Source organism: Chenopodium album, chromosome 11, assembly GCF_948465745.1.
Source record: "Chenopodium album chromosome 11, dcCheAlbu1.1, whole genome shotgun sequence".
Lineage (NCBI taxonomy): Eukaryota > Viridiplantae > Streptophyta > Magnoliopsida > Caryophyllales > Amaranthaceae > Chenopodium > Chenopodium album.
Window position 1 is genome coordinate 60,221,357 of NC_137844.1, and position 17,716 is coordinate 60,239,072.

Sequence of the window (17,716 nt, forward strand, 5' to 3'; positions counted from 1 at the left end):
ATGTGGCGGCGGACGGCGGAGATAGGGGTGGTGATGATAATAAGTATATTATTGAGGGCGTCAGCGGCGGCGGCGGTGACGGAAGGGAGGAGAAATAATAAGGGAGATGGAGAAGACAAGAGCAATAATAATAAATACAAGAACGCATATGGAACGATGATGTACATGGGAACACCGAGGGACTATGAGTTCTATGTTGCAACACGTGTGATGATGAGATCTCTCCTTCAACATCAGGTTCAAGCTGATCGAGTTGTCATTGCCTCCGTTGACGTTCCCCTTCGTTGGGTGCGCGCCATGTAAGCTTTTCATTCAACCTTCTTTTATTGCTGCTTGTTATTCCTGCAATTTCCATTCTTTGGAATTCCTGCAATTTCAATGATGGATTTCAAGCTTTTTCGGATATAGGGGGAACAATGGTGAATTCGCGAAATGGATGATCAGAGAGAAAACATAACTACCCAGAAAATAATTACCATTAGACATTAATTAGTTCCAAAAACCATGGGTTGTGTCTTGTCGTCAATGTTTTTTTTTTTTTTTTTTTTTTAAATGGTATTGGTTTCAGCAAGTATATGTACATATACTCCGTTCCATCAAAAAAAAAAAAAAAAAAAAAAAATGCTACTAATATACTTCGTATATATAATTTAAATCGGTATATGTACATGTACTTCATACGGAGTAATAAATATCACTAATATATATTTTTGCATAATTTGTGTATTTATGAACCTGCGTTTTACGATAGAATCATGAGTGAATACTTCGTATGTCTGTTCAGTACATAGTACTAAGTACTCAATACTATAATAAGCAAAAGAGCTAACGAGAAATGTATATAATTATCGTTGGCAGGGAAGTAGAAGATGGACTGAAGGTAGTTAGAGTGGAGAACATATATAACCCTTACAGGGCTGACAATCCTAACGACAGATTCAAGTTAACTATGAACAAGCTCTACGCTTGGAACCTAGTCAACTATGAAAGGGTGATCATGCTTGACGCCGACAATCTTTTCCTTCAAAACACCGATGAATTGTTTCAATGTGGTCAATTTTGTGCTGTCTTCATCAACCCCTGCATTTTCCACACAGGCCTCTTTGTCTTACAGGTATGTATGTTCAAAATATTAATCGCGCCAAGCAAAGGCTATTGAGTACGGGGTGATAAAAGTTTTTTTTTTTATTAATTATGTTTGTTTGTTGTTTTGTGGCCCTGGAAATTTGACAACAAATGCAGCCATCAGCAGAAATTTTCAAAGACATGCTTCATGAAGTCGAAATTCGAAGGCCAAACCCAGACGGAGCAGATCAAGGATTTCTGGGTAGTTACTACTCCAACTTGCTTGATATGCCCATGTTTCATCCACCGCCAAATCGAACCAAACTCCAAGGCCAGTATAGGCTTCCTTTGGGATATCAAATGGATGCTTCTTATTATTGTAAGTTATGATTTAGTTTAGTTCCATGCATTAATCTAGCTTTATTTCAAAATATCATTTTAATGACTAAAACTGAAAGCAAACAGTTAAAACTGAAAGCAAACTCTTCTTAGTTCAGAATTAAAATTATGTCTAAATGTACATGAATTTATAATCCTACTGTGTTCCAGACCTGAAACTCCGCTGGAATGTACCTTGTGGACCAAATAGTGTCATAACCTTCCCTGGAGCAGTTTGGATGAAGCCGTGGTATTGGTGGTCATGGCCTGTTCTTCCTCTTGGTTTCTCATGGCATGAACAACGTCGCAACTCTCTAGGGTAAGCTTTCGTAACTCTTTGTTCATGTCGTCTTTATTTCAATTGATGAGACACTATTTATTAGAGTGACGCATATTTTACTGGTCATGACACAAAACAAATAATTAAAGCTTAACGATTCTTTTTCTAGGTATGGTGCAGAGATGCCCATGGTGATACTCGAGGTGATTCTTTACTTGGGAATCATAGCCCTCACTCGTTTAGCTCGGCCGAACTTCTCTAAACTTTGCTATCGCCGTTTTGACAAGAGTGTAACGGTGTATCATGCAAGTTTAAAATTCCTGGCCTTGGCATCCATTCTTGCGGCCTATATTGTTCCCTTTTTATTAATCCCTTACACCATTCATCCTATGGTAGGGTGGAGCCTTTATTTGTTAGGGTCTTTCTCTCTTTGCTCAATAGCGATCAATGCCTTCCTCTTGCCAACACTAGCTGTGCTGACCCCATGTACTGGCATATTTGGGGTACTTCTAGTCATGGCATGCCCTTGGTACAAGGATGGGGTTGTGAGGGCACTTTCTGTATTTGCCTATGCCTTCTGCGCTTCTCCTCTTTTGTGGGTTTCTTTCACTAGAGTTCTGGCGACTCTTCAAGTTTCTCTAGAAAGGGAAGCATTCTTGCCCAGCAGATTGAATGAGTCTCCACCACCTCCTGGGTTTAACAAGCTCTACTAATTAATTGATATTGAACCAATTAACCAAGTGTCGTCGAGATTATCATCAAAGGTCATAAATTGCTGGAATTTCACCCCAGAAATGAAAAAAATGTCTGTTGTCAATCATAATACAATGTTGTGGAATGGGAAAGCAGCAGTCTGCAGTGGATGAGCTCTAACACAAATTCAATTAGTTGAAAAAAAAAAAAAATTTGTAGTGTGTTGGAAAAATTGTACTTCGTATGTTCATATATTGTACAGAATACATTGAATATTGATAGCATGTCTTTAAATAGTGAACTCAATAATTATTTTGCAATTTATAATAGTGTATATGTTTATTCTTATGCTAAATTATCAGTGACATACTCCATAGCTCCCTGAAAGTATTGTTTATATAAAAGATGCACTTTATTTAAAATAAATGTAAATGAAAAAAGTTTTACATGTAAATGGTTAAACACTGGAAACCCAAAAATGAGATGCGCAAGTTGAATCAAAATTCAGCAGAGCCTGGTGTCCGAGGGAATGGTATTGCATCTCTGATATTATCAATTCCAGTTGCAAATTGAACCAGCCTCTCAAAACCTAGTCCAAAACCCGCATGCGGGACTGCCAAGCACAAAAAAAGGCATTAAAGATTGGGATCCAAATAAACTGAAGCAAATGACAGCTGAACTCCAAATTTCTGTCTACTGATTCAGGTCCTATGTAATTTGTCCCAATCCCTCCTGACTTTTGACACCTTATCAACATACTCATTTAAGGTGGTGAAAATGTTGGAGACACTGAGGCTCCGTTTCATTTCCTCATTTTCCTTCTATAAAGATGGTATGCTACATTTTCCTCTTTACGCTTCATGTCTCTACCTTCTCTCCTCTATCCTTCCCCTCCCTTGTACTTCCATTATCCTGTTTTACCAATTATGTTTTCCATTATAAATTGTTTTCCATCAAAAGAAACGGAGCCTAAGGTGAAAGGTAAATTGTGTAATTTGGAAATGCTATTGATGCCCAGCATCTCAATGTTGGGACATCAATTGAGCAACAAAGCTTGTCATTTCACATAAACATTCACATGGACTTGAACTAGCCTATAAGGTTCAGATTTTCAGATAATGAGCACTCCATAGCTTCAATTAAAATCTTTTTTTTTTAAAAAAAAATAAATAAATAAAAACAGAAGAGATGTGTTGCCCTAATAAAATAATTTCAATGTTAATAAAGCAAATATGCTTTAAATGGGCATGCTTTTGGTCGTTGAAGATCCTTGCAATCCGTCAAAAGAATATATATGCCAGAAAATAAGAGCAGCCCTAAGAATATGAGCAGTTACAAAATTTTGAAAATCTGTACAGCAAGAAAACAGATGGCAAGAATCTAACCTGATCCATAACGACGCAAGTCAAGATACCACCAATAGCTTTCCCTTTTAAGCTTTAATTCATCTAAACGGGTTTCAAGACATTCCAAACGTTCCTCTCTTTGACTGCCACCAATAAGCTCACCTACCTGACATATACAGAGGCAACAATATGTCAAGAAAAATAGATCATACACATTACAGAAGAGAAAGATCACAGTGAGTATACTTGAGCCAATTCTCAACCACAGGTTTATTTGACATCTTAAAAATTTGTAAAACAAGAAGGTAGAAAGTGCACAGCATTTTAGGAGATAACGTTGGAACATCTATAGATAAATGTGCTTATAGGTACATATATGAGTTAAAGTTTAGTACAATGATTATACTTGGTGTTAATGCAAAGCAGTTTACACAATTGGAAACAATGTAAGGGAATGTCGATTGATTTAAGCTTTGCCTTTCTCCATTATGTGGAGACGTTGTGCCCGATCGAGAGAGCAATATGAAATTTTGCATGCTTCGTTTGAGAAAATTCATTAATCGTCTCTTCTTTGTGTCCCAATAATTATATCATGCTATCATGTTGCTTTGTAAAGGGTCGCTAATAAGCTATTAGTAAAACGACTATGTTACGTGCCTAAAGGAAATATACGATCCCTTTTATTCCTCATCCTCCGATATATTCTATTAGATAAGTTGGGGTTATCATATCTAATTTTTATATTATATAAATAAAATAAAAAAGTAAATGTGATGGAAGATGGTGAAATATTATTGTTGTTATTACAGAATACTCATAGATGTTAAATGAAATAGTGGGCCCAAAAAATAAAAAATATTTCAAATTAAAATTTAAAATTATCGGTGCAGCTAGGGGTGAAAGTAATATGGTTAAAAACCGAAAAACGAACCAAACCAAACCGAATTAGATTTTCAAATTTCGGTTTGGATTGGTTCGGTTTCAGATCTAATTCGGTTTGGTTTAGGTTTGAAAATTTCAAAACTGAGTTAGTTCGGTTTGGTTTCGGTTTTGGTCAAAATTCAAACCAAATACCGAACTTTCACCCCTAGGTGTAGCCATGCCTAAAAAGGTATTGTTCAAATTATTCTGTATGAAATGGAAAAGAATGACACGTAAATAACCAACTCTGATCATATAGGAAACAAGTAGCAGGTTTATCGCACTCGACTTTCCCAGGTGGTTATCACTTACCAACATAAGGGTGACCCTTTGAACCTCACCTATATAGATTTGAACTTGCCTTGTATTTCATTAATAAACCCTCTCTTGCCCTCCATAAACCAAAACATTTTAAACTTTAGATTGGGGAATAAACTGATAATTGTTAAGGGAGCATTTGGTTCACGGAGTGGTATGGGTTTGGCATCATGAATGAAACCAAGGTGATATAGAGTTAGAAACTTGAATCTTAATACCCTGTGTTCGATTGTTGTTTAGAAATGATTTTTTCTTTATATTTGATAACTAGTGTAAAGTTGTGGTATGAGATCCCACTTGAGCTTCTAAACCTTGCACTTTCGAGTTTAAGGTAAGTATTTAGAAATTAAAATTTTCTTAAACAAATATTAAGTATGGGTTTAACCAATCTACAAACCATAAGTTCCCTTACAAGAATGAGGAATCAAAAGTTGATCAATCTCAAAAAATTGATTTAAAACTTGGTAGATCAGAAGAATGCAAAAAGTTCAATGATACTTCCAATCTACTCATGGATTAATCAATGACCTCCTACAGTCCTAAACACCATGAATTACCAAACCTAATAATTCGTGATTACTCCTTCTGTACTTAATTAATTGTTCCACTTCTCTGGACACGGAGTTTTAGGAAGAATGGTAGAAAGTATTCCCTCTATTTCAAAATCATCTTCTCACTTGGAATCTTTCGTGTATAAGGTAAGGGAAAAATCTTGAAATAAAGTACATTTGGACCATTTAAATACAATAGGATCATCCTTTATTGGAATAAAGTACATTGGGACCACTTATTATTTTTAAATTAAGTACATTGGGACCATTTTTTTTGGATTGGGACCATTAAACTAGGGTAATATGGGTTAATAATTAGGATAAATGAGGAATTAAAATAGAAAGTGGGAAGATCATTTTGAAATACACAAAATGGAAAGCAAGAGGATCATTTTGAAACGGAGGGAGTAATATTTTTATGATCGACTTGGGGTTGGTTGAAGAATAAAAATTCTGAAAAAGCAAAAGTGGTTATAAGAAGGGAGGAGGGAGAATTAAAAACTATAAATATCATATGAGGGGACCACTAGTGGAGAGGAAAATAATAAAATATAGTTAAAACTTTCCAAGGAACAATTATTTAAAAACGGCCGCAAAAGAAAAGTGGAGCAATTAATTAAATACGGAGGGAGTACAACTTTAGAAATGAAATGGGATGCTAAGCAAGAATAGAATCAGTGGAAGTAGAAAGACTCAATTAACTCAATTAAAAAATTGGTAGCAATGAGGAAAGAGTGTTGTTCATTTATTTAAAAGCAAGTGAGAAGCAAGAGAAAGTGGCATGTATTCCAAAAGGGGGGGTGGGGGTGGGTATGGAAATAGATAGTGTAAAAGTACATAAATAATCAGAGAAGATGCATCAAGAACTTACCCTTGGAACCAGCAAATCCATTGCAGCTACGGTCTTCCCATCATCGTTTTGCCTCATGTAGAATGCCTTGATTTCCTGGAAGATTCATAATAAAATTGCCTCTTAGCTTCATAAAAACTAAAATATATCCCTCGTGCTCACTCTGCAGATCATAACATGCCTTGGGATAGTCTCTAATGATTACAGGACAACCACCAAATGCCACTTCCGTAATATATCGCTCGTGCTCACTCTGCAGATCATAACCCCACTTAACCTGTTGAATCAACGACATACAACAATATCAATAAAGTGAGAAGCAACAATTACTATTTCATGGGTGAAGCATCGTTAACTCATTGTCACTCGATTAAAGAACTCAAAATAATCATTACTCAACCTATCGAGTCCAAATATACCAATAATACTAATAAATTGAGAAGCATTACAATATCAAAGCCTTAATTCCAAAGTGTGAAGCAACTAAAACACCACTCAATTTAAACAAGAGAATCTACAGTGATCATATATGCATAAAGATAATAAGAAAAGGATATAGTCTCTTCCGAGCACTGCAGTGTAGTAACAGTGTGTTTGATTCGCATATATGGAGGGACACGAGGAAGGAAAGGAAAGAGTGTGCTTCCATTTTCTTTCCAAATCTCCTTATCCAAGGAAAGATCTGATTCACAAAGACCATCCCCTCCCTTTTAGTCTAATCAATCGTATCTAAGCACACTAAAAAGGACAGCGTTCAAAAGATAGCCTTAAGTGAATAGTAACATGTATATACTTGGTATTTTAAAAACAAACCAAAGTTAACACATGTCCTCATTTTTTTTCACTTTTCTTTATTCATTCTCTCTCCAGTATATAAAAACACAAACCAAAGTTGACACATATCCTCATATTCTTTTTCACTTTTCTTTATTCATTCTCTCTCCTTATGTTTTCAAAGAAAATTCTCTTCATCTCCCCCTTTATTTCTCAATAACTTTTATATTTTGTAATCTCTATCTTAATTCAATAACAAATTAAATTTCCTAAACCTTCTCCTCTTCTCCTTCCATCTTTCAATTCAATTTATTCACATTCATAATTCAATTCTTTGACCCCTTTTTTTCTCCTCTTCTAAATAATAATCCCCCGATAAAACGACCTTTGACTTTGATCTTCCAAAAATAGGACGAAACCGGTTGGTAACCTGTTTAATGGGTTAGCATGACACGTGTCACTTTGTAATTGGTAAGTTTTTTTTCTTTTTATAATTTTATTATGAATATGAATAAATTGATTTTAATTATAAAATAAAAAACAAAAACCCCCCAACAGCCACCTCCCACTCCGTCACCTGCGCCTACCCACCACCTTCCTGAAATTCCTTCACCAACCACCCTGCCCAAAACCCTTCTTCCAACTACCCACTTTGCACCCACCAACTCGAAACCCCATCCCACCACCACTAGCCCAAAACCTTACCCACCGGCCATTGTAATTGAAACCCATTAAAAAGGGGTGGAGAGGGGGAGGGTTTTATAGAATTACGAGGGTTGGGTTGGAGATGGGAGGGTTGGGCGGTCTGGCAAGGGTTTGGGTGGCGGGCAGTAGAGGACTAGATGGGGATAATGACGCTGCGACGGCATATGATAAATGGCGAGTTGTTGGTGACGCCTTGCCGAAAGGGAGGTTTTAAAGATGGTGTTGGTGGTGGGGTAGAAGGGGTTTGGGTTTGGTGTAGTGGTCACTAGTCAGTGAAGAGCTTCCATGGCAAGGGGGTTAGTGAAGAGCTTCCATGGCATGAACTGTTGAACAGTGAAGGGGCGGAGGTGATGGTGATTTTTTTTATAATTAAAATCAAATTTCTGAAAATTGATTTTAATTTAATTTTATATAAATTGATTACTCCCTCCGTCCCCTTTTGATAGTCCCTTATGGGCATTTTTCAGGGGAATTAATAAACACAAATAAGAATTGTTAAAGTACATTAGAAAAGTAAATTGACATTGGGTATGCAAAAAAGTAGAGAGAGAAAGTAATAAAATTACAAGGGAAAACAAAATTTACATAGGAAAGTTAAATTTGCACAAATATTGTTGCAAATTGGAGGGAATTTTGGTAAAAAATTAATATTAATGGTTGTTAGAAAAAGCAAATGGGGTGAATATTTTGGGACTAAAATTTGTCCATAAAGGACTATCAAAAGGGGACGGAGGGAGTATTTTTTTTAAAAAAGAAATATGTTAAAATTGAAATTAAAAATTCAACTAATTATAATGTGACACGTGTCCTTCCTCAACCTATTAAACAGGTTACCGGTTTTTTTATCTTATTTTAGGAAGATCAGTGTCAAAGGTCGTTTTATTGGGGGATTATCAAAATGTGGTTTTATTTGCGGCGGACCGAGCAAAGGTCATAATATTCTTGTCAATTTTTCCTAAAATTAATAACTTAAGCATAACCCGTGCGTAGAACGAGTTAAAAGCTAGTTATATTTATGTACAAAACAGATGGACACAAGATGCCTCAAAGAGGAAAACCACGAAATCAGGTATAGTAGTGGTAATTAGCAACTATATATCTATAAAATAGCTGGAACTTGATCACCTGATCCACCAAAGTACCAAACAACCAACAATTGCTAGACATCCCGTAAATGTTCATTTCCTCAACATTTACTATAAAGACTAAAAGATTAAAAGTTTAAGACACATGTAGAGCTAGTTACCCATTAATGTTCAGTTGCAGCAATTTCAATAAACGATAACATTGGAAGGTTTTACTGGGGAAAGAAGGGCATAAAAAACCTTACTGAACAGTAAATAGAGAATGAAATTATACTTGAAAAAAAGTCTAAGCATAGGTAGTACTACAATTTCAACATACTTAAACTCCAGTATCAATACATAATTAAAACAAAAGCAACAAAGCATACCGGGAATTCAAATTTCTTATTTGCTTTTAGAAGAATATTAACAGCATCAGTATAAGTAAGCTGCTCAAAATCTTTCACAGCCACATCCTGCAGATGAGACAAAGAATTATAAATTCTAAAACAGAACATACATCAAGGCATCAAACAGAAATCACCGGTTGGGTTGGTCTGACCAAGAAAGGCACCCAAATAAACTAAATAATAAGCTCAAGAGTTACTCCGTTTTTAAATTTAAGGCTATGCCAACAGATCAGGCCATTGAAGAGAGTAATGCATTGGTATTGATAACTGGCAAGTTACACTCTATATTGCATTTGTATTATAAAAATTACAAGTGATTGTGCATCGAATCGATTGTTACTTAAATAGACAGAAAATTGAATAAGAAAAGTTTGTTTAAATTGAGAAATTAAAATGGAAGAAAGCGCAATGATAAACAGAATTTATTGTTTCAATAAGAAACCATACATTCAATCGATTAATGATGTCTTTCTCAACCCACGTATTAAAAAAATCCATATCTTCCTTGCAATTTTCAAGAATGTGTCTCACCTACAAGAAAAAAAACCAACCGTATCAGAAGCGCAAGGTAATATTATAAGCATACCAGATAAACGTATCAAACATAACAATAGAAGTGTGAGATAACATACTACATACTGGAGGTAAGCAGTGGCACAAGCCATGTCATCATTGAGATCAGCAAATGCAAGTTCTGGTTCAATCATCTATAAAACCAGTAAAACAAACATCAGAACTGAAAATGTGATCGCAACAGCAGCAAATAGGTAATCAGCAGCAAAAAGGTATACCCAAAATTCGGCTAAATGTCTAGAGGTATTTGAATTCTCAGCTCGAAATGTTGGGCCAAATGTATATACCTGGCAGAAAGACATCAATAAATCAAAAGGGAAAGCATAGATAATCAGAATAAAGATACAACAACAAACCCAGTAGGTAATCAAAAGAAGACAAGCTTACATCAGAAAGAGCAGTAGCATAAGTTTCAGCATTAAGTTGGCCTGAGACAGTCAAAAATGCCGGCTTCCCAAAAAAATCCTGACAGGGGATATAAATTAAGTTTCATATCATCAAATTAATAACTTTTGACATGCTATATCATCGGCTGGTAGGAAATGACATAGAATTTGAAAGAGGCAGCAACTCTTATAGGTGACATTCTTCCAATGCAAGACTCTCACTACTGATATAGGCATCCTATATCTATCTAATCAGAATATAACCAACCCACTGGCCTTACATGTGCAACAGTGAAATAAAGGCCAATTATATTAATTAAAAAAAAAATACATATAACAAACAACCAAATCCTTAATCCCAATATGATGGGTCGGCTGCATGAACCAAGATTATATAAATAGATAATCACAAATGTATCCTTTACCAATATTTGATGAGCTTGATGACTAGTCCATCTTTAGACCTCAAAAGGTAAAAGCATATAGATGTCTCATGATTCAAAGTCTTTTTTATCCAAGAAAAAAAGGAAAATTAGCTGATTTTCTCATACCATTTTAAAGCAATCGGACTCACCTGTGACCAATCAATCAAACCCTCATCTGTTTTTGGGATTTTACCTGCAGAAGAATCCATAGCTTCCAGGGAGGTTGGAATCTGTTGATTAACAAAAATATTATAGGAGTTGAAATGAACAAGACAAATGCTAAATAGAACGTATGTATTAATGTCAAAGAAACCTTATTTGGACTACAACTTGCATTACATTGTATTTTCCGAAAATAGAGTCAAAGCTGAATTTTTAAATAAACAACTTCTATTAATGCAATTTCAAGGTGCAGCACACAAATTTACAAGCAATTATTCACTTCCGGATACTAAGGCTTTTTTTAGCACAAAACCTACTACAAATTTCCATGGAAAAACAAATAAACTTCAGAGGAAATAATTTATACTCTGTGGAGGGAAAATGTGTTTTATTAAGGCTTGGACCAAACTTTTGAAAGTGGGTGAGGGTATCTTTGTCTTTCTAACTTCTATGAGTGTATGCAAATGGAATAAATGGTGTGATATGTTACTATATAAGGAAATAGGGCAACTTTTAACAGACGACCCAAAATAGAACATGGGGCAAACTACTAGGGCTAGGGACTGAGGGAATAATATACAAGGCACTCGCCCACAATTCTTTAGCCACATAAAAAAGGTAAAGCCCAAAACTCCACCGGCGGATTGAAAATAAAATAGAAATTCTCTGCCAACCACTTACCAAAGTAGTCACACAAAATTGTTCACCAGCACCTTCACAATCTGAAGCAGTGATAATGGGATTTGAGATCCAGACAAACCCATTCTCTTGAAAGAATTTGTGTGTAGCATAGGCTAAAGCATTCCTCACCCTTGCAACCTATACCAGCTTGCAATGACAATAAACCTGAGATACTTAATGTGGTACATTTTTATCACATGCAAATACATTAAGAAACTATAATTCCAGATGAAGAGAGAAACACGCATCTGAATAAGCAACTGATATTTATAAGCAGATGACATTTTACATAAAAGCAAGATTATATATGTACTTCCCCTGATTTTTACTATTCGTAACGTTTGAATTTTTACACTATTCACACACAATCCTTTCATTCATCTTTTGTGTTTTATACGTGAGAATGTATGTAGTCATGTTAGATCTTGTTAGATTCATTTCAATATATATACTCCCAAAATATTACCTTCTTATATATATTTACTAAGATAAAATTAAAGATACTCATGATATAAGATGTGCACAGGCAAACGTGAAACTCCCAACATTGCAATTAAAATATAACGGAGGAAGTATATATATAATGATCTAATGGATTTGAGAGACATAAACCACATAATAATCAATAAAAAAAACAATATATAACCATGATGGAATAACATATATGCCAAAACGATCAAAGATGATAGCATCACATAACGAAGATGACAATTCTAATACGAAAAAAAATCTACAACTAAAATATAAGCAATTAAACTAACAAAATTCATGAAAGAAAAAGATATTTCTCTTCTTTGTACTTGAAGTCAAACATCATTTAGTTTACCAAAAGATGGACTTTATGAGTATATTAGTAAAAACACTAAGATGAGATCATACCGCACCAAAAGTATTGGTTCTAGGGCGAAGATGAGCTTTAGTCCTCAAAAACTCTCTGCTAACCCTTTTCTTTTGTATAGGAAACGAAGAATCGCTTTCACCAATCTGAAACGGTAAAAGAGAGAAGAAAAAACACAAAAGTAGTATTTCAGCACCATTTTACACATAGCTCAATAGAAGAGATGCAAGAAAAGATGAATGAACTAAAACATTTTTACTGCAAGTTGACATCCTTTTCATGATAATTAATGGGATATTCATGGTTTACTTTAGAAATTATAAACACATATTCCAATTTGATACCATGACCATAATACGTGACGAGCACCAGGAGGTTGAGATTCATTATCTATAGTTAGGAAAAGCACGCTTCAAGGGAAATGCCATCCGCATTCACATCAAGACTTGGTGGATGTGTAGTAAAAGAATTTTCCTTTTTTCTCATGTGTCTACAGAAAGCAGGCTATTTAAAACAATTTGTTACATAAGATAAAGGAACATTCCTTTTCCATTTCAAATGAATATCTACTGAATATGTGAAAGGAGAAAAAAGTCCAAAGATTTATGAACCCCAGCTACTGTAAATGTGTAATTTCTTTAGGATACAAGAACTATTACTTCCATTTGTTCTCAATAACTCTTAGAATACTTATACGATATAAGCTTCTTGCATGTATAAATTAGATTTGAATGACACCTATAAATAATAATTGAAGCAAGGAAGAAAAAGGAACTAAGTTGCATCCATGCAATAATAGTGTTGGGTTTGGAACAGTGTGGAGAATGGTTCAGGGCTAAATCATGGTGGTAGAAGAGCTGTTCACCCAAAGATGGATGGCAGTTCACCCAAACTTGAAGAAGAATATGGAAACAAGTGATATGGGTAAATAGTACAACCAAACCTTCATGCCCCTATTTAGTGATTTATGTTTTATCAAGCGGTGTGGACTGTGGAGCCTTCTTGTCCATATGATTTTTTTATGTCTTGCACTATATATAATCATGTTATCCATTGTATATGGTAAGAAGGAATAGATGTAAAAAGCTTTGAATTTAAAAAAAAAAAAAAAAAAAAAAAAAAAAAAAAAAAAAAGAGCCTCAATTGTAATAGCCCAAACACTTAGGGTTTAAGTGTGAGAGAAGCTTTATTGAGGAGGGCGCTTCAATGGTGTATTGAAGCTTAAAGCCTCCGTCATTCTTCATCAAATTATTACTCTATAGTGTATTGGTGGATTTTTTTCCCGGGTTTCCCATGATAAAATATGTTCTTGTCTCCTTCATGCCTTGTCTATTGCTAATAGTCTGCATTGTAGTTAATGTGTGGTAATCACAATTAATCAGCACTCCTTCTTTCCCTTTCATGATTTAGTTCCTAACAGTTTGCACAGTAAAACATATATCAACAACCAAGGAAGATGATATACCAGCACAATCTTGTTAACTTTTAACTCAACTTTCTGTTTCGATCCTGGGCTTCCAACTATGGTGCCATGGATCAAGATTGATGCTCCTGTGGAGATGCAACCAGCTTCTACCTGTTAAAAACAAGAAAAAAAAAAAAAAGGTTAAATAGTGAATGGATGACTGGAAGATATGATGCGAGTGTTTGTCACATTGATACATTTTGGTAGTCCAAATTATGTTGCCACATCAAAAATAAGTCTGTGGTGGAGGAGCAAAGACAATAGGTAATTAAAGAAGTTTCATTTCTTCACAACTGTTAAACATTTGAGGATTCAAACTGTATCACAGTTTCCTAACAAGGAACGTGTACACTATCAATACAGGGTATTTTTCACCAATTGACCCTTTAAGAACCACAATTTGATCATGCCGCCAAGCTTGGGGCGCTTCAACTCGAATAAACAAGTTTTCAATTAAAGTTTTTCATCTACATCAACATTCGATAATTCAACTAGCTAGATGTCCAATGGCAACATTCAATAAATTTTTCATTTACTAGAAATATTAATAAGCAACATTCGCTTTAGTTGTTACAGTACTATCAATGTGACAATTAAATTTGGACGGAGTACCTGATCATAACCTTCAGCATCTGAACTCACCACACATTGCATATTTGAGAGACACGACCCATCATTCACCTACCATAATATATATAAATCAGTGAATTCCAACAATAGAGAATTAGAAACATTTCTTTAAAAAAAAAAAAAAAAAAAAAAAAAAAAACCTCAATAAAAGTGACGCTGCTCTGCATCCGAATGGTGCGAACCCAGCCTCGAACGAGCAAAGTATGGCCTAAACGATCCAAACCCTGGTCAGGACCGTCCTTAATATCAGCAATTTTCAACCTCTTACGAAACAGTCCGACTTTACTACCGGAATCGACATTTTCCGGCGGCTTAATGTCTTCGCCGGCAGAGGAGATGAGAGTGCAGTAGCATGTCCGACGAGGCAGAGGAGAAGAATGATGCGCGGAGGAGAAGCATAAGCGAGGTTTCGGAAGAATTGAGTTACTAAGGGTTGTGGTCGTAGGAAGGAGAGACTGAGCGAAGATACGAAAGGCAATGTGTGGTCTTAGGCGGGGAGAGAAGGCAACGGCCATTCTCTCTTTTTCGTTTGTTTTTGATTTGATTGATGATAAAGAGCTAGGAAGGCTTTTGCCCGGTCTATGCTTTTTGTAGCTTTGTCCTTCTTCTAGACTTCTGTTGTGTACTCCCTCTGTTTCTAAATGAGGGAAACAAATAATCAAATATTAGATTAGATTCCGTGCAATATATGATTTAACAAAATTTTATTATGAATTATTACAATGTTTGAAAAGTTATACAATAATTTACATAAAAGAGAGAGTTATAATTTCTTTTAATATAAACAAAATTACTTTGTTTTATACCGGTTCTTAATTACAACCTTTAGGCTTTTTTTTTTTGTTTTTTTTTTTTTGGTGTTTAGAGAGCCACAAGGGCGGGATGAGAATTGATCTCAGGATCTCCTGTAACCGGGAGGGAAGCTCTAACCACTTGAGTTATTCCTCACTCTCATTACAGCCTTTAGGGCCTGTTCACTTCAGCTTCAGTTCAGTTCGGTTTGGTTCATCTCCAATCAGTTCAGCTCCTAATTTCTTTTTCTCATAAAATATTCATTTCAGCTCTGTTCAGTTCAGCTCCAATCAACTCAGTTCAGTAAATGTGAACAGGCCCTTAGTTAGCTCTATAATAATTTACAAAAAAAAAAAAAAAAAAAAAAAAAAAAAAATTAGAGACAACCATAACATTTACAATATGCATAAAATAACATGATTTTTTACCAAAGTTTATACCTTAGAAGTTAGAACAAAGGCATCTAGGTTACTAATACAACATTCTCCCCTTTACCAACTTAATTAATTGACAAACTTTGATCGACACATGGTTTGGGCAATATTAATGAATTACCTTATATAATAGGTATAAAAGATATGAAATTAAAAATATGGAATATATATGTTAACTAAATATTGAAAAAATATCTTTGTTGGTATAGTCAAAGATTGTTTAAGAAGATTTGACAAAAAATAAAATTAAAAGAAAAAAAAAACATTTTGGAGGGAAAATACAACACCAGGAAATAACATGTGTCATTCATGGTGTTTGATTTAGTATTATGTTATTGATTGTCACTCAAATGGCAATCTTGTTAATATTAGTCTTGAAATTCGTGTATAGCAGTCCTTCCTTCTTCATCTATCTCTTCTTTTAGCTTCTTCACTTGTCTGCAAGACTATAACAATGGTGTTATTCGTCCAACACCACAAACATAGATCGTCCTCAACACTACTAACACCACAACAAACTCCGACCCCAACACGCCACTTCCGGTGGCTTCGACGCTGAATTTTATAAAAACCCTAAAAAAAATATAAATTAAGGGCATGGTTAACCTTAAATGGTAGGCATTTGTTATTGTTTGTGAGTGTTCCCTCCATCATTGAAAAATTGTTCAACCTCCATTGTTTTTTTTTTAGAGGAAAATTCAACCTCCACTGTTGAATAATGAAGATCTCGGTTTCTCCTTCTCATCGTTTTTTCATCACCTTAACTCCATCTTCTTTACTTTAACCCAAGCCTAACTAATTTACCCCCACCTTAGCTTGTGAAATGACCAGCATGTCCCTTGAGTAATATGGATTGTTACTCAAATTGAGTAACTTGAATTTGTTTTTCCTAAATAATGGACACACTTTCTTTTGTTGGTTGTTTTTAAATAAGTAATTAACTTATTATTAAAGATGGCACGGATTCATTTTGTTGGTTGTTTCTAAATAATTAATTAACTTATTATTAAAGATGGCACGAATTCATTAATGTTTAATTATTTTCTATCTTATTACACAATGGCTCGCTGGTTTAAAGGTTTTTTTTTACGGGCACTTTAAAGGTTTATATTAAAATTGAGAAGCTATTGTGTGTGGATGCCCGCACACAAATTTTCGTGCGGATGACTTGGCTGATATGTTTTACTTGTTAGCTGATATGTTTCATGTGTTGGCTAATATGTTTTATTTGTTGGCTGATATAATTTTTGTGTTGGCTAATACATTTTTTTTGGTTAGCTGATATAATTTTTTTATCCTTTTTGTTGGTTGATATCAGACATCATTTGGTTTATATGTTTCTTTAGTTGGCTGATATATTTATTTTGTTAGCTAATATGTATATTATAATTGTTGGCTTATATATTTCATTTTGTTGGCTTATATGTTTATTTTGTTGGCTTACCTATTGCTTTTGTGTGCTGATTCCATCCTTTTGTTGGCTGATATGCTCCATTTGTTGGCTGATATACTTTATTTGTTGACTTATATGTATATTTGTTGGATGATATGTTGCTCGATCTTGTTGGCTTATATGTATATTTGTTGGATGATATGTTGCTTTTGTTAGCTGATATGCCATTTGTTGGCTGATATGCATCTTTTGTTGGACGATATGTTGCTCTTGTTGGCTTATGTGTATCTTTTGTTGGCTGATATGTTCCTTTTGTTGACTGATACGTTTTTTTATTAATGTCTGACATGTCCCTAATGTTGACTGATATCAAACACCATTTGACTAATATATTCATTTTAATGGCTTATATGCCGGAACTTCATGAGTCTTCTTAACAACCGACACTCCTCATTAGTTTTCTTTTCACCACTCACCACTCACCACTCACCACTCATTTTTACTTCATCATTTTTAATAGCTGATATACTCACGCAAGCAATCTCCCATGTTCCCCCAATGCACCACCACATACGGCCTACC

General features: G+C 34.8%; 2 protein-coding genes across 2 annotated transcripts; one reads left to right on the forward strand and one right to left on the reverse strand.

Annotated features, from left to right (window-relative positions):
• LOC145568007 (putative glucuronosyltransferase PGSIP8) lies at window positions 1-2,782 on the forward strand. Its single transcript, XM_081627451.1, has 5 exons — window positions 1-299; window positions 859-1,114; window positions 1,243-1,444; window positions 1,615-1,762; window positions 1,893-2,782. Exons 1-5 carry the CDS (start codon window positions 1-3, stop codon window positions 2,434-2,436), a joined length of 1,449 nt encoding a protein of 482 aa, XP_081483577.1. The 3' UTR covers window positions 2,437-2,782.
• LOC145568005 (asparagine--tRNA ligase, chloroplastic/mitochondrial-like) lies at window positions 2,685-15,082 on the reverse strand. Its single transcript, XM_081627450.1, has 15 exons — window positions 14,656-15,082; window positions 14,498-14,566; window positions 13,886-13,996; window positions 12,462-12,566; window positions 11,583-11,720; window positions 10,889-10,969; window positions 10,316-10,393; window positions 10,147-10,215; window positions 9,988-10,062; window positions 9,803-9,886; window positions 9,335-9,421; window positions 6,584-6,679; window positions 6,424-6,498; window positions 3,802-3,928; window positions 2,685-3,029 (listed from the first exon to the last, which is right to left on the reverse strand). Exons 1-15 carry the CDS (start codon window positions 15,028-15,030, stop codon window positions 2,914-2,916), a joined length of 1,686 nt encoding a protein of 561 aa, XP_081483576.1. The 5' UTR covers window positions 15,031-15,082; the 3' UTR covers window positions 2,685-2,913.
• Between the last annotated feature and the right edge of the window lie 2,634 nt (window positions 15,083-17,716).

Bases quoted from the DNA above. Each gene is read 5' to 3' on its own strand.
- LOC145568007 (XM_081627451.1), top strand. From the start codon at position 1: ATGTGGCGGCGGACGGCGGAGATAGGGGTGGTGATGATAATAAGTATA. The intron at 300-858 runs GTAAGCTTTTCA...TATCGTTGGCAG, and splicing joins CTTCGTTGGGTGCGCGCCAT to GGAAGTAGAAGATGGACTGA. The intron at 1,115-1,242 runs GTATGTATGTTC...CAACAAATGCAG, and splicing joins CAGGCCTCTTTGTCTTACAG to CCATCAGCAGAAATTTTCAA.
- LOC145568005 (XM_081627450.1), bottom strand. From the start codon at position 15,030: ATGGCCGTTGCCTTCTCTCCCCGCCTAAGACCACACATTGCCTTTCGT. The intron at 10,970-11,582 runs GTAAGTGGTTGG...GTTAATCAACAG, and splicing joins AATTTTGTGTGACTACTTTG to ATTCCAACCTCCCTGGAAGC. The intron at 10,063-10,146 runs GTATACCTTTTT...CTGGTTTTATAG, and splicing joins GACATTTAGCCGAATTTTGG to ATGATTGAACCAGAACTTGC.